Raw genomic sequence first — 16661 nt, 5'->3', positions numbered from 1 at the left:
AGCCAGACGAGATTTAGGGCACTTAAACATGAGAGTGGGATTGCTGGGAGAACAACCATTATAGTTAGAGTAATAGCATGCTTTCAACCTTTACAGAATTGCCAGGTTCGTTATCGAATCCTTACTTAGTTTCATTTGTTTGTGCTGCAAATTCAAGTTTTGTTTACTTAAAATTGAAAAACATCTGATTTATGTCCTTAATTGTGTTGTTCAGGCTGAATATTTCCGTCACTTGCTGAAACCTGTCACGTAGACCTGTTCCCGTTTTCCGTTTGTCGAAAATCAATCTAGCAGATATATTTTTGTTTTCATTCTTTTGTTTTGCATTTTGGAAAGTAATCTACTTGCCGGACTAAAGTAGAACTACACTATTCTGGTATGTTTTTCTTTCTTGATTGTTCCTGTGCTTGATTTTCTCGATTTTGTTCGTCTTCTCGTATGTTTATAGGCTTGATGTATTGGCAGGTAGCTCATTTGGCCGGATGGCTGCGGCCAGAGAGTCTCAGCTGCGCCAGCAGTTTGCTGTTCGGAATTCTTCGTATATCGATCATATGGCAACGCCTCATCTCGATAGAAATCTCAGCTTGCCACATTTTCCCTCTTACCAGTGGCCTACTGCCAATGCTACCTTTCCAGGACAGTATGCTCCTGATTTGAATGCATTCGGTGGGTTTCGCCCGCCTCAGTGCAATATCCCGTGTCCAACCGGAGAGCCTTATCTGAAAGGCTCGCAGTGTGCCTTGCCCCGCGGCCTAGGGGTTGTAGATAAGCAGCCGGTTGGTGCTCCACAGAGGAGATTCCTTATCTTCGACCAGTCCGAGAATCACACCAGACTGTTCTTGGGTCCTTCCTTCTCGCCCCTCGACAAGATGTTCGCCTCCAAGACTCCTGTCCCGCTCGACAAAGCAACCGCTCATGTCGATCCACGCATCTTGTCGAATCCCGCGTTCGAAGAAAAATGGGACGAAAACCATTTGTCCGAAGAGGAGGGCGGCGAGACGTATGAAGAAGATAGCGACGACATCGATGCTTTGCTCTACTCTGATACTGATAGTGACGACGACGATGAAGTGACTAGCTCGGAGCACTCTCCGCCACTCAGCCTCGACGAACTAACAGAAGAAATAACGAGCCCCGCGCCGAAAAGACGAAAGCTGCTCGACGGCAAGCATGAGAAATCGTCTCTGGAGAGTCACGACGAGGAGGACGACGACGTCATGGAGTCGAGGTGCGCCAGCGACGACGACAGCGGGAAGAAGATTAAAATCCGCGAGGCGCTGAAGGTGCTCGAGAGCATCATCCCGGGACTGGACGGGAGCGACCCGGTGTCGATAATCGACGGGGCGGTGGCGTACCTGAAGGCTATGAAATCGTCCCTCGGGGGCGCATGATTAATGGTGCGTGTTTGATTATTGAAGATGGCTTTTACTTTTAGAGTCAGCATGAAGATTGTGGGGCAATAAAGAGGGGAGGGTTAAGTCGATAAAAGCAGCCATCTTTGCTATAATTGTTGACTTTGAAATGATTAAAAATGTGATTTAAAAGTAAAAAAAAAGGGGTTATGGCAGATTGAAGAAAGCGTAGTGGTGTGAAACGAGGGCTTCCTTTTTTCTCCGGAATTGTCGAAAAACGCCATGGATGGTGAGCATGCGTGTTTGGTGGTAGGGGGGGCCCGCGCCTCCTTTCTTCGTTTTTATTATGATTATCTTGAAAATCTGTGCGGGGGGCCCACCCCCCCAGGGGCTTCCGAGCTATCATCATCAATTTCTTGTTGTTTGTTTCCAGTTGTAATATTTGTGTTTTCTGGGTTTTGAACGACTGTTTGTGAGGTTGTAATAACCATCTGTTGCTGCTGTTGTAATCTAATGATGTGGTTGGATTTGATGTTTTTGAGTTTTTCTTTTTAGTGTATGTTGATGAGAAATGTGATGTTTAATTAAGAATAGAAGTGAATTCTAATTGGTGAATTGGTTTAAGAAAATAAATTATACTCTACTATTATCAAATTTGATTGTTGAAATATCTTCGAAGTTGTTTCTGGTTCACAAATGGAACTGGTAAGGTTCGACATAGAGAAAAAGATTGTTGTTGGTGCTGAAAGATGGATGCATTGTGACGATTGATGATAGATGATAGATGAAAAATGGAAGCGAATACTTACTAAAAAAAATGTGGTAAATAGTCTTGTTACTGGATCGGTAAATAGTCTTGTTACTGGATCGGCAGAAGCTCTAAATGTCGAATTTTAGAAGGATTTTTCATATTCATAGGCCAACAATGTAGTTGGTCGACCATTCAACTCCACCTGAATTTATCATTGAATAAGAAAGATTTTGAAAGTTGATAAATTCAGGAGGCAAAAGCATGGTTCATTAGCAAACACAACAAGGTGGTTTAAATTTTACCGTTTGACTTGTGACTTGTGAGTGATTCAAGAAACCAAACTTGCGCAATATTGTTTTATTTTAATCGTTCAAATTAAATTATTTAGACAGTGCAATGCTAATCGATCAATATTATTCTCATTTCAAATTTTCTTATATTAGTAACTAATTTAATTTTAGTTTTACTAAATTAATAAAAATTAATTTTTGGAACGGTCGATAGCCAAACTTGGGAAATTGAAATGTACTGGATAGGTCCACTTTCTAAATAAATTTATTATATACATGGATGTGCGGGTTTCAAGCATAACCAAATTAATGATAAATTTGTCAGATGTTACCTAACTTATTTGTAATAAGATGCCAGCTTTCATGCAAATGCTGTGGTACAAAAACAAAGCGCATTCTTCTCTTTAAATGTTTAATCATTTATTCTTTTACTTGATTAGACTAAATAAAGTTGAGGTGTAGAATGTATTCTTTTCAGTTTTTAATCATTTTTTCTTTTATTTTGTCATGCTTATATAAATCATGTGTTTATACAATAAGACATGAATTACTTTTATTTCCTATTAGTGCATCTAATGACTAATATGAAATGAAATAAAATTCATTAGGTTAAAAAGTGATAAATTTATATAAACTGTTAATATTTTAAGTATTTTACATAAAAAATGGGATCACGTGCATTAATTAATTTAAAATAAATTACTACTCCCTCCGTCCGCGAATAGGAGTCCCAGTTGAGTTGGGTGCGGGTTTTAAGAAAAGTTTGAGTGTAATAATTTAAGTGTGTGATAGTGGAATGTGGGACCCATTTATATTATTATTTGCAATCAAAGTGGATTAAAATTAATTGCAGCTTCTAAATTAAGGGAAAAGTGGGGTCATTTTTTATAATCCCAAGATAAAATGTCTAACCGGGACTCCTAATGGCGGACGGATGAAAATGGTCAACCGGGACTCCTATTCGCGGACGGAGGGAGTATAATATACTCCACATATTAATCTTTCTGCAATAATATAGGAAAGTATTAACCTTTTGAATTATATATTTACATATTTAAGAAAAGATTAATTATATTATATAACTGGGTATTGCATAATTATTTTAAATTAAGCCCAAAATCATATGTGGATTTTTCATAAATCTTTCATATTATCTCTCTTATATTTTTATAAAATAATACTCCAATAACTAAATCCAAATTTAAGGGGCATTATTTACCTACAATTTATGTACATCACCTTGCCATATATAGAGATTAAATACTTTTAAATAATCAATATGTTGTCAATCACATACTAGTATATTGAGTTATGGATCGTGTGTGATATATTATAATCGGATTGGAGCACAAAATCAGGTCAATTTGTGCACAAAGTCTTTGATGATGCAGAGTAGTTCAACAAATGGTCGGATAGTTAAAGAGAATTAATGGTGTTTACTAATAATTACTAAAAGTTCATAAAAAAAATAGATTGAAAATGACTTCCACAAATTATCATATTCATCATACCTTTGATTTATGGAGGTAGTTATTGACCTAATGAACCAATTCTCAACTCTCAAGGGAAAATTATTTCCCAACCATAACATCACAGCTGATGCCATCATTAAGATTCTGGAATTTAATAATTTAATTACCTTTAATTATATAATGAAGCGTGATTGCATTTATTAACTGTAATTAATTCCATTTTATAGCATGAGCAGAGAACATTCTTTCTACTTTCCATTGATGAAAAAATTTGGGAGTTGTATAAATTGAAGGGCTTTATTAAGAAAATTGGAGGTTCAATATAAATATCAAAATGAGAGGGACAATTTCTATAAACAGCTAACTTAATTAGAGGATTGTTTTGCACACTTTTTACTCTAATATTAGTTTATTTTCAAATTTTGGTTTTCCTGCAAGTTGAGACTTGGAAGTTGGAACAACCGCTTTCACTATGTTTTCAAATTCCAACTAACTAAAATTGTGCAGAACATAAATGATCTTATTTGTTGGTTCATCATTTTAATTAGTAGAATTGTAAGTATCTAATCATGTCATGATTTATGTATGAATTATCAATAATTGTTCTAACTAATATCACTAATACAGAATTCCACCAAAAGCTTACTAATGCAAACCCAAGATATCATGATTTAGGACTTTGATATATTTTGCTTTTGCCACTTAAACTCTGATTTCTTTCTCTATTGGAACTTAGCCTCTTCGAGATTTGTGTCTCTTAATAATTTTATTTCTCTCTCTCTTTCCAACACAATTAAAGAAAAGAGAAAACTATACATGAATTCAAACTTAGCCAAAAAATCACTTAATCTATGCAACTGCTTAAATTTTGAACGCTGTTATCCATTCTGACCATTATTTTGTTACTGACAATAACTTATATATAGAGTTATTTTGTCTGTCATATGATCCAAATCAATAAACAATGAAATCTTTTGCGACAATTATTTTCTTACAAATAAACATATTGTCAGAAGGCGCCATATAATCCAAATTGCATGTGTTTCTTCCTCTGCTTATGCCCTGTTTTCCAAGACAAAATTATATTCTATGATACCCACTGACACATTTAGATAAACATAAAATATCACTATTACACTTCAAATAAAATAAATAAGTAAATATCTCAATAATTACATTATTAAAGGGGTGGTGGCGCAGTTGGCTAGCGCGTAGGTCTCATAGCTAAGCTGAGTTATCCTGAGGTCGAGAGTTCGAGCCTCTCTCACCCCATACGTTTTTTTTATATATACCTTTTTTTAGTGTAATAACATAAAATGTCTAAATTTCTCATATAAATATATAGTTAATACATATATTTCCTATTTTTTAACTCAATCACATTAATATCACAGCATATGTTTGTTTAATTCAAGAAGACTTCACATTCTTATTACGTAAAATAATTTCGAATGATTTTGTCACATGATAGTATACAATTTTTGCTTGAAGCTACAGATAGTGAACATTGATTGGAAACAAATTAACGCTTTATAGTTTCCACGTATATCTTCTCCATCCATTTAATAATTATGGATGGAAATCAATGATTCGTACGCCTATGTATTATTTATATAGTATTTGATTTTTATCTTCCAAGTAATTATTGCCCAATATTTGGATAATCAGTGCAGGCCAAGTGTAAGTGAGTATGTCGGCATTTTTGTGTTATAATTCTAATTAAATTCAAGTATAATATGATTTATTATTGTATAATGTTGTATATACATATATGGTATTTCTGAATGTTTCAATTATTTATAATTAACTTTGTGAAAAGTGAGAAACCTATATATGATCTAATTTGTACTTCTATGTTAGTTGATTTCATGTACTATGATTTCTCTTTTTTCTACCCCACACTACATTTTTGTACATCTTAATCTAGAGTCTTCATAGTATTAATTTTTAGGTGAAGTACAATCACTCAAGAACAAAAAAACGTACACAATAAAGATAATATCATCCGAAATCCAATTAGATTCACACATTAATGAATCCCAAAGTAGCAAAATTTTTCCTAGTGGATTGTATCATATCAAGTCCACTTTAGGACTAAAAAAGTCAATGTTGACATGATAACCGCATACATTTCTAAATCTAATTTGCAAAGAATTAGTAAAACATTTACTTCCTACGAAAAATAGTCTTAATAGTGAACGACATAAATTTTAATATAAAATTGGCCAAAGATATTGAGAATAAAAATGATTGAAGTAATTTAGTAGAAATTGAGACGCAAATTTGATGCATCACATAAATTATACAATGACTAGCTAAAACCTTCACTTTTGATCAAAATGATGATATTGCACTCATGAATCTTTGTTCCTCACTTTGATCAAATCTAGTAAAAAGTAGCTAGTCAATTTATAATAATAATGACAGACAAGCTTGGGATTTGCGATCCCAGTTGAGATCCGTTCAGAATTATGAGACCCTTTCCTATCAGATAGCACGAAGTGTTATATCACAAAATGTACTTCTAAGTAGAAATCCAAAATTCACGAAGTAAAATGAAAGGGATCACTATAATCGGAAATTATCTACGAGATAGATAGTATGGAGTAGAAAATTTCTACTCCTTATTCAAGTACCCAGCTAGTCCCAAGCAAGATGTTGTCGATACAACTTATTTATTAATAAAATAAATATTTTCTTAATCCATTATTCAATGCATGAATTTATTTTGGTGTGTGATTAATGTTCAAAATAGCTGTACTAACTTAGTAAATCAATTTGATTACTGTGTTATAGCATAAAATATACTTCTAAGTAGAAATCCAAAATTCACGAAGTAAAATGAAAGGGATCACTATAATCAGAAATTATCTACGAGATAGATAGTATGGAGTAGAAAATTTATGCTCCTTATTCAAATTCCCAGCTAATCTCAATCAAGATGTTATCGATACAACTTATTTATTAATAAAATAAATATTTTCTTAATCTATTATTCAATGCATGAATTTATTTTAGTGTGTGATTAATGTTCAAAATAGCTGTACTAACTTAGTAAATCAATCTGATATTCCACAACTTGTTACATAGATTAATTGTGTTCCCCACTCTATGTCACGAGTCTATATTTTTTGTTTCAAGACATGATTTGAAGTGGGGTGTCTCATCATGCTTGTAATGCCAATTCAACTGAGAAATAATACATTAAAACCACCAAACAAATTATGCAAAATTTTCCAACACCTAAATCTTGAATATTCCATAGGATTTTGTGCAATATGTAGCACTGTTAAGGAATATTCATATAGTAGATCCCTCATTTATAGCATGCTATTCTTAGTCTCGTATTGTGATCATGGTTTCAACAATTAGCAAATATAGGACTACTGATTGTGTGACAATTTCATATACTAAAAAAGTTTCTCAATAACAATGAAAATCATGTCAATATTGCATCTTCCTCTAAACATAAACCAAATGTAGAAAAACAAAAACAACACAATTAGTCATATGTTATGCTAAATGAAGATAAAATTAGAACAAAAATTGCAATTCAAGAAATGGAATTTCTCCACCTTCTAGGAGTCTTTCTAGTTTGATCAGCAGTTGCAACTTGTGATCCATTGTCATTGGCTTCTGTCGTCTTAGTAAACTTGCTGAGTTTCTTCCAACCCGAGGTCCACGCCGACGTCTGCTTGGGCTTCGCCAACCTGTTGAGCTCGCGCTGCAATGCCTCCATCTCGTTCTGAAGCTCCGAATACTTAGCCTTAACACTCTCCACCTCGAATTTGAGAGTATTGATGTCCTTCTTCGCCGTTGTCCATCCTTCTTGGAACGATTGCGGGGTCCCCTCTAGCAGTGTCTTCCGGTTCGGCACCATGGGCTGGTACTGCGACTCCCCACCTTCCTTGAGCGCGAGCGCGTTGCTTATCTTCATCTGCTCGGAGAAGAGGACCTGCACCACCACCCTGAGAGGGAGGCGCTCGTTCTGCGCAGCGTGCATACATGCGTCCATGGATAGCTTCTGGCACTCCATCACGCGGCACAACCTCTTCCTCTCGTGCTCGGTCAGCGTTGGATGTGCCTACAACATTTCAGTTTGTTAGATTTTACGAGGGCTAGATACAGCATCGTTTATTAATTAAGAATTAGCTATGTTGATCACCTTAAGATAAGAGTCAACTGCTCTGTAGAGTCCATCATCACAGGTTCTTGCTGATTCAGGCAGTGCCTCAGCAAGAACCTGGAATTTGGTCAGGGACAAGTTTCTGTCCCTGGCCACTTCCGTCAGATAACTGTCGACCAGTCTGGCAACCCTCATCTTGGCATTCAGATGGCTCCCTCTCTGGGAGCTGCTGTCATACATCTTCAAGTCCGATGAGGGATGCCTCGTCGGACTCGAACCCTCCGATTGCTCTTGCACTAGAAAATGCTCGAGGAGCCTCTGAACGAGATCGACATCGTAGATAGTCTCTTTCGTGTTGAAACAAGGGATGAGAAGATCCGACAAGGTCGCATGTTCGAACTGCATCCCGACACGCTTCTCCAGCTCCGTCACCAGAGCCGGAGCGACTTTGAGCATGTTGGCCATCCTCAGCAGCCTCAGCAGGAAACTGCAGGAAACGCAGTCTCTCTGCTGAGGTATAATGCTGATTAGGCTTTCCACGATCATCCTCTGATCCTTAGCTTGGACCGTGGTCGGGAACTCATGGTTCCCAGCCACGATCACGTGTAAGCCGCTGGCGCCGCCCTTCCAGGCGGCGTTGCTGATGCTGCTTATACTGCAGCCCTCATCAGAGGGGGTGGCCGCGGCCACCCCCTCTGCCAGACCAGGCAGCCATTTGCTCCCGTAGTGGACTATGGCTGCCCCGATCAACTCGTACCGCATCCCTTTCACTTTGATCGCGGTCACAACGCGGACGAAGTGATCGATGCGGAGAATCGAGACGTCCTCAAACCACCAGTCCGGCGGCACGAGGGCGCCTCGGCTAGGGCTGGACTCGTTCGAGGACGATCTCGGCTTTCCGGTGTACTGCCACCGAATCCCCTTGGGATTCGCGCACGCTTTCCACGCAATAGACTCACTACACCTCCGCACAATCTGGAGATTCTCCGCCCACGGCGAAAGATTCTCGCAGCTTTGTAGAACAACGATGGAATCTCTCCACGAGGATAAGACAACGTAGCTTAAAAAGGCTTCGGTTTTGAATATCAGATTCCCTTCCTCCAAATCCTCCGTCATCTCAAGATACTCCGCGGCGCAACGAAGGCCGGAGATGTTGGTCGCTGTGAGATTGACGGCGACGCCGTAGCAGAACTTCGCCGCCAGCTCGAATGCGTCGGCGCCGCCGGGGAGATCGTCGAGGCATAACTTGTTTATCTCGCCGTCGCGGGATTCGTATATGATTCTGTTCATCTTCGCGCATCGCGAGAGGAGAGGAAACTAGAGAAGTTGTTTCGATTAGTTACGATGAATCAATCGAAAAAAGAAGCCTTGAATTAACTGATTTAACTACCTTGTGTAAATGGAAGGTGATGTCGCCAATCTGAACCAAGAAATCGCTGGGGATATCGGTGGAAACAAACCTATGTATGAATCAAAGATTGCATTTTTATAACTGGACTATTATGTAAAAAAAAAATACACTATGTATGAATCACAAAGATTTCATTTTTAAAACTGGGTTATCAAAAAAACAAGAAAAGGATGAAGGAAAAAGGGAGTTATTGATGATATACCAAGAGTGGCCTCTTTGGTGGAAGCCATCGGTGTGAAGGCCGTTTTTGGCGGTCGAGATAGGTGATCCGGTGTCATAATCGCCGGATTCCCACATGTCGGAATTGGACAGAGATGAAAGTAGGTGCAGTGGTGAGTGAGTGAGTGAGTGAGGAATAATCTCACATGGGGAAGATTGGATTTATCTCATAATTGTCGGATTTGGGGTGAGTATGGGGCAGAGTTATAAATTAAACCAATAGTTTTGGATGCATTCGCTAATTGTGATAATCAGTTAAAACAGTGGTGCATATTCTTTTCTTTAAAGGGTAACTTTCCTGTGCACACACACTCTCTCTGTGTCACTCTGAGTGAAGAATAACATTCAGTTGGGATTGTGTGGATGGAGTTGATCAGTGTGCAAGAACATTCATCTGTAGCAATAAGAGATGGTGATGATGATGAGAGTTAAAGCAGTAGGTGAGTTGTATTAATGCAGAATGATGTATTTTTTTTTTAGTTTTTTGTATGGATTTTGAAGTTCAAGAGAGGCCCCCCTCCCCCCCAAAAAAATTGTGTTGTTTTGTTTTTGTTGTTGCCCTCCCTCTTTCTCCAGTCTTAATGAACATGAGCATTTGTTGCGATTTTGGGGAGCAAATGGCTGTGGAAATGTATTTTTTACTAGTTTTTGTTTTAGATGAAATGATTCTTGAAAAATTTGATTAGGAGAATTTCTATCTATCACTTGGACTATAGCAAGTACAAAATTTAAAAATTTGATCTGTATCCATGGTTTTCTTTTTCTTTTTTAACAGATTAGGAATTGTAAAGTTTTGATACTAAATTTCCAAATTATAGAATTCTTATAAGGGAGAAGTAGTTTTTGTGAAATGGGTTTAATCCAATTTTTGGAATGGTCTTTTCAATGTGTTCGTGAAGACTCTTAAGCATTAAATATGATCGGGATCTCTATCTCCTAACAGCTGTATCAATCATCAATTCGATATTTCATTTTTCTTGTTTAATCATTTATTTTATTTTAGACACATAGTGCAATTAATAAAATGTTTCATTTAATTCTAATATATCTGATAACGAATTACTTAAGATCCCGCAGATGGATAAACTTGAGTGGTATGCACTCATGATCACATTATTTATTTATTGGGTTGATTTATTCTACAGAAATACCTTTAGTAATAAAAGTTGTAATAACAAGATTAATTATGTATGAACTCTCTCTCACAGTAGCGGCAACAAAGGTAGAGATAAGATGGGCCATAACCCATCTGTGATAGGCCCACTTCTAGTTAAGACTCATTTCATAATTACAATTACAAATTTAGAATCTTGTTTATAATACTAGTACCATTTAGAACAAAGAAAGTATAATCTCTGTACATAAATTGCATTAAAAAAGAGAGAGATCTAAGTTGAAATGGCCCACTTATTTATGTTGACAGTGTAATGCCCCAATCTTGCCTGTCTACACTTGATCAATTGTTACCATATTGCCAAAACGTGGCTTGCTTTTTCTATTTACAGTCCAAATTTTGTAGTCTAGTCAAATTCAATAATTCCAGGGGCAGTTTGAAATGAAAACTTGTTGGAATTCCCAAACAAAAAATTGTCAATTTAGACAGAAAAGAAATAGCATACCCCATGTATTAGTGGACCATTTTAAATAGAACTAAAATATGAGTTTGGAGTAAACCTGTGTAGCCAAACGTGGCCTTCCAAAAAACTCAATATATCAGTAGGTTAAATGGAGGTAGAATTTACAGGATTCTGGTTACCAGATAATCGATCAGTTCTTATTATTCGTTGTCATTTATACATGAGAAATTAGGTCACCAGTCTTCAACCACGAGTGATATCATCCATCTTGTTAGGGTCAAGCAAGCCGCCATAAGTTATTTCCATCCCAGCAACATTTAAAACTCCGAGACGTTTCAGCGATGATCAGAATGCTGTACAGAGGTTACTGGTTTTGATGTTAGAGGAGCATTCCTGTTGGATTGGCCTTGAGGGGCTGCAGATCCGGCTTCGTTTTGGCTCAGATATACGAACGCGTGAAATAGCCACAGCCAGTATATCCACCAGCCCTGTGTCTTCTTCCTCACACGAACGACTAGAGGCTGAGGTAGGGGTAGAGTCATCACTGAGACTGTCTTCGTATACGTTCCTTTTTCTCTCCAACTCTGGCCCATGAGTAATAGTTAGCTGCCTTAATGTCAATCTTACTAACTTCTTCTTTGGATCAAGGGTTCGCGCCTTTAACGACGGTTCAGTGTAGAAAGAAATCCATGGGTGTCCTGGAGAAGCAAATATCAAGAAAATTAATATCATAGGTTGAACTAAAACTTCCAATTCATTAGGATGCAGCTCGAATATTTGTTTCAAGTAAATCAGCTACATTTCAACTGCAAACTACAAGCAAACACATGGGTAATTTCTAAGAGAAGTTTAGCGTACAATGCACGACACAAACATTAAAAAAAATGTAGATTTCAATCTGACTTTCACCAGCTGAAAGGAAGTAAGTGAGCCTAGATATATTTGGAGCAGTTTATGAAAATAATACTGTAGATGACTCGTATCCTCCAGATGTTAACTAAACGCACTACTGTATGATGTCCTTCCCTCCTTCCCCAAAACACAAGCTAGAGATACAGGAAAAGAATGCCTGTATAGAGTGTACAGTAGGAGTCTTGTGCTCGACAAAACACATGGTATAGACAAATAACCCATCTGAAATATTGAAATTAAATAACTAAGCAACATGTTTTGGAGTCTACTAAAATTGTAGAAGTGCCATTATAAGATGACTAACTTATTGAAGGCAAAGGTTATGTGCATGATGGGGCATTGTCCCAACCTCCCATCTGATCATATATTTGTAGTCTACCATCCATAAGGTTTGGCCTAAGAAATTGGATTATTTGACCAAACCTCACTTTGTTGTTCGGAAACAACACTACCCAAAAGATGAGAAAAGCCAAACTGGAGAAGAACAAGATAAAACAGAATAAGCCCAAAAGAAAAAGGGAAAAAATATGAGATGCTTGGGTATCTGTCTGCTAAAAGTATGAGAGTTAAGCCTCTTGAGTCAATCCGATGGGACTTAATCAGGCACCTGTATAGATCACAACTCTCATTATTCAAAATTTCTAAATTAGCTTCAATTATATACTCCACTAGAGAGACAACTACATTGCCAGTGCTGGCAAAGTCCATACAACTGGCATTTGAGGTACCATGCAGTTACGCTGCACATGCACAAAAGCGCTAAAGGTGGACGAGATGTCATTTTTGGAAAACAAAATTACTAAGTTTCAAGAAAAAACCTCAACTTAGATATTAAATCAACTCATGGTAAAGCAAAAAATAGCAGAGGACTTACTTAAAACTGCATCAGCTGTAAGCCTTGTTGAGATATTCCTTGTTAGCATCTTTGATAGCAGATCACGAGCAGGCTGTGACACAGATTCCCAAGCACCACCCACAAAATCTAACTTATCTTTCTTGATAGCCTCAAACACGGTGTCCAATGAATCGCCTTTAAATGGAAGCACACCAATCAAAAGTGCGTGGAGAAGGACACCAGCACTCCAAATATCCACTTTCTCTGAGTAATTACCAACTAAAACCTCAGGAGCAACATAAGCAGGACTTCCAACGATACCAGTCAGGCGCTGACCTGCAGCATAAGGAATCTAGGATATAAGCAACGGAACAATGGTGCATTAGTTCCAATTATTAAAGTGTTATTCCCAACCAGCACTTTGTAGTGTTTCTCCCCCCTGAGTATCACCCGACTCCAAACACAGGTAAATAGCTTTCAGTTGACTTTTAATTAAGACTTGTAATTGGTTAAAGATTACTATAATGTAGGAGCAAGCAATACACCATATGATTAAGTTATAATCACAATGTATATTTCAGACTTTCCATGTCATTTGTCAACACACTCATATACTCCTATGACCCTGTTAAGAAAACCCATAAAACAAGGAAGCAAACAGAATACATAAAATTGCAGCATGTGATAGTCAGTAGGAGAATGCCCATAGGAAGTAAGAATCAATTTCAAATCTGCTGACTACAATTTTGAGACCATCACAGCCAAGGGGTTATAAACAAAAAAGTAAATATCAAATCAAAGACACAGGTTACTGAATGGTAAAAGCAGTTTCTTCACAAACATGAAAACAAAAATGCATATTATATTCCAGAAGGCCATTAAAATGAGTTTGAGATGTGATGAAAGATTAAATGAGATCATAATCACATGCACATTATGGACTTGAAAGCAGTATTGCATAACAGAGGGCAATATATCAGGTTATGTTGTAATACCATCTAAAATCCTCACAGCTAATCCAAAGTCCGCAAGCTTCATCTGTCCAGAGGTGGTGAGCAGGATATTCTCAGGCTTTATATCCCGGTGAACTACACCCATCTCATGACAGTACCGAACAGCTAACATCAATTCCTTAATTATATGAGCTGCCTTCTGCTCAGAGTAGAGGCCTTCTCTAGCCATCTGATCAAGCAACCGCCCCTCAGAGCAAAGTTCCATCACTAGATAAAAAGATTCAGCATCTTCATATACTGCCTTCAGAGTCACGACGCCTGGATGCCCAGACAGATGCTGCATTATCTCCACCTCCCGGTGCACAATCTCCTCCCCTTTCTTCAGAGTCTTGCACGCAAACTCCTCCCCAGTTGCCTTGCTCCGACACAACACCACCGACCCAAACTTCCCTTTCCCTAGAGTTTTATCCAGTTCATACACTTGATCGATCTTCTTCTTTCTGCCTAACCGTGTTGCTGTATCGATACAGCCAATTTTTCTCTTAAGACCTCTGCCTGAAAACTCCACATGAGCAGTTCCGCATGCTGGGGCAGTTGCAACACCATTAACAACTTTTCTCCTCGAATCAAGATTTTTTGGGATTACAGCCTCCTTGCACTTCCTTTTCCTTCTCGAATAATCTTCCAGCGACAAATGTGGCCAAAGAACTGTCAATCGAGCCTGATCGTCAAATTCGTTTTCACAGGCCCTCGCAACTCCCTTCCTCTTCTTCCCCAAGCACTCCATTGTTAAACAAACAATCCACAATTATGGTCTTCCCAGAGCTTCAGAAATTATAGACGACCTAATTAAACTAACGTTTGCCTTCTCTCTTCCTTCAGAGAATCAAGACAAACCTAACCCACTCAAGTACCAATTAAGGAATAATATCTCCAACCTCGACCAAATCCTGTTTTTTTAGCAGGTGGGTTCGTATCAAAACGTAGCAATAGTATAACGGACAAATCCCAGAATCAAACGCAAATAGCACAAAAACAAATTCATAGAAAATAAAAACTAAAAAAGACCCAGCATTCCGTACCTTCAAACACACAATGCTTCCCGCATTCTACTACAATAATGCGGAAAAGCAAACCCTAGACGGACTATCAACTCAATTCGGAAAAGCACATGATCATCGCAGTGATAAAACCCTAGAAAAATCTGAAATAAACCCTAACCCGGAATGGCAGAAACAGAATAAGATAATAAGGAGTGACTAATTAAAACATGGAAACCGCGAATATTGCGGCAAATAGGTAGCATTGATTGAGAGATTTAGAGAGAGAAAGCAATGGAAGAGAAGAGACTTCAACGAAGAGGAAAAGGGGGAAAGTTGGTCTAACCGAGTCTACTTACTCAGTCATACGCGACGCCCAATAAAACTGCTCTTTTCGCGCGAATCTACTTGATCTGACGGTGGGGACATGCCCTCGCCATTGATGCCAACGGTAGGGATCTGCTTTTTGCTTCTGGTTAGTTAATTGCTCTTTATGCTTCAGCCTGCAGCAATCATATTAATATCTTAATTTAGGATTTATATAGAGGTGGTTTGGGAGATATGATTTGTACAGTTGTCCTTTTTTCCTAATATATACTCCCTCTGTCCCATTAGAAATGCAACGTTTTCCTTTTTAGGTTGTCCCACTAAAAATGAAACGTTTCCTAAAATGGAAACTTCACTCTCTCTACTTTTTCCTCTCTCTTACTTTACTCTCTTTATTAACTCACAAAACAACACTTGCATAAAATCCTGTGCCGGAAACCAAATGTTTCATATTTATTGGGACAGAGGGAGTACTTTACTTTCCAATTTACTTGTACTATGAATATATATATATATATATATATATATATGGACGTATTCATATCCTTTTTTGGTTTAATGTTCTATTCTCCTTTTTAATCTTGGCCATTCAATTTAAAGATCTTATGGCCCTAAATAATGCCACATGTTATTAATTAAAATGATTTAAAAAATCGTGTAGGGGCTTTTTAGGAATTCACAATGGAGTTAGTTATGGAAATTTGCTTGATTTTCTCTATCAATATATTATATCGGTTTTTTTTTATGGAATTAGCAGAATCTTTCTTATCTCTCCAAAAGATCTTTCTCTATCAATATATCACAGAGGAATTATTAACATGTGGATGCATCGTTAATTAGCAGAAATTCGTGAATTACAAGAAAAGAAAAAGTTGCAGCCTTTGTGATTTTTCTTCTTATTCTCCAACAATGGAATAAGGTAATTTAAGGACTTCACATGTTTATTATGAATCTGAGTTCGTTCATCTCATTGATATTTTAGGAGTTTTGCGTTTAATCTGATGTCCTTTTTGTGAATTATACAATCTCAGGGTTTTGTTTATTAGTTGTCGTGTTTGAATGTATTGGGCGAGTTTAATCTAATCCACTAGGGTTTAGCAGTCATTGGTGGTTAGGGTGTAGTATTTTGTTTAGTCGACGAGTTTCAGTTTTTTGTATAGGGTTTAGTTATTATCTCGGCTACTGTGTGGTATTACTCGACGTATGTAATGTACAAATATTAAAGTATAATGCACTATTTCTTATTTGTAATGTACGATTTATATCATATAATGAAACTAAATTCTAATATGCTTGTTGTTTTGATTTTATGTATAGTGTTCGTTGTACCTGAATGTTCTCCAACGTCGGCCTTTGAAAAGAGGCGCATGATTGAAGAGTTTTACGGAATGCCAAG

At 37.4% G+C, this 16661-nt stretch overlaps 3 protein-coding genes and 1 non-coding gene across 6 annotated transcripts; 2 read left to right on the top strand and 2 right to left on the bottom strand.

The window, feature by feature from the left end:
- Window positions 1-238: 238 nt before the first annotated feature.
- On the top strand, window positions 239-1884 carry LOC125213994 (transcription factor bHLH143-like). The gene is made up of 2 exons (XM_048114823.2): window positions 239-376; window positions 466-1884. The coding sequence occupies exon 2, from the start codon at window positions 483-485 to the stop codon at window positions 1389-1391; it is 909 nt and encodes a 302-aa protein (XP_047970780.1). The 5' UTR covers window positions 239-376; window positions 466-482; the 3' UTR covers window positions 1392-1884.
- Window positions 1885-5050: 3166 nt separating this feature from the next.
- On the top strand, window positions 5051-5137 carry TRNAM-CAU (transfer RNA methionine (anticodon CAU)). Its single transcript is given in 2 exon segments — window positions 5051-5088; window positions 5102-5137. It is a non-coding gene; the product is annotated as a tRNA-Met (tRNA).
- A 2136-nt stretch (window positions 5138-7273) lies between these two features.
- Window positions 7274-10132, bottom strand: LOC125210863 (root phototropism protein 3-like). The gene is made up of 4 exons (XM_048110469.2): window positions 9605-10132; window positions 9382-9451; window positions 8031-9308; window positions 7274-7949 (listed from the first exon to the last, which is right to left on the bottom strand). The coding sequence occupies exons 1-4, from the start codon at window positions 9697-9699 to the stop codon at window positions 7419-7421; spliced, it is 1974 nt and encodes a 657-aa protein (XP_047966426.2). The 5' UTR covers window positions 9700-10132; the 3' UTR covers window positions 7274-7418.
- Window positions 10133-11298: 1166 nt separating this feature from the next.
- LOC125209504 (serine/threonine-protein kinase PEPKR2-like) lies at window positions 11299-15437 on the bottom strand. Of its 3 annotated transcripts, none has more exons than XM_048109107.2 (4): window positions 15298-15437; window positions 13941-14848; window positions 12985-13281; window positions 11299-11896 (listed from the first exon to the last, which is right to left on the bottom strand). In XM_048109107.2, the coding sequence occupies exons 2-4, from the start codon at window positions 14683-14685 to the stop codon at window positions 11544-11546; spliced, it is 1395 nt and encodes a 464-aa protein (XP_047965064.1). In that variant the 5' UTR covers window positions 14686-14848; window positions 15298-15437; the 3' UTR covers window positions 11299-11543. The 3 variants fall into 3 exon arrangements, with proteins under 3 accessions (XP_047965064.1, XP_047965062.1, XP_047965061.1); XM_048109105.2 differs by lacking the exon at window positions 15298-15437 and adding an exon at window positions 14981-15281; XM_048109104.2 differs by lacking the exon at window positions 15298-15437 and having other exon boundaries at window positions 13941-15281.
- Between the last annotated feature and the right edge of the window lie 1224 nt (window positions 15438-16661).

This window comes from Salvia hispanica, chromosome 3 (genome assembly GCF_029641045.1).
Source record: "Salvia hispanica isolate PSC_SH4W2 chromosome 3, Shi_PSC_v1, whole genome shotgun sequence".
Taxonomy (NCBI): Eukaryota; Viridiplantae; Streptophyta; class Magnoliopsida; order Lamiales; family Lamiaceae; genus Salvia; species Salvia hispanica.
This window is presented reverse-complemented; position numbering and strand designations above follow the sequence as displayed.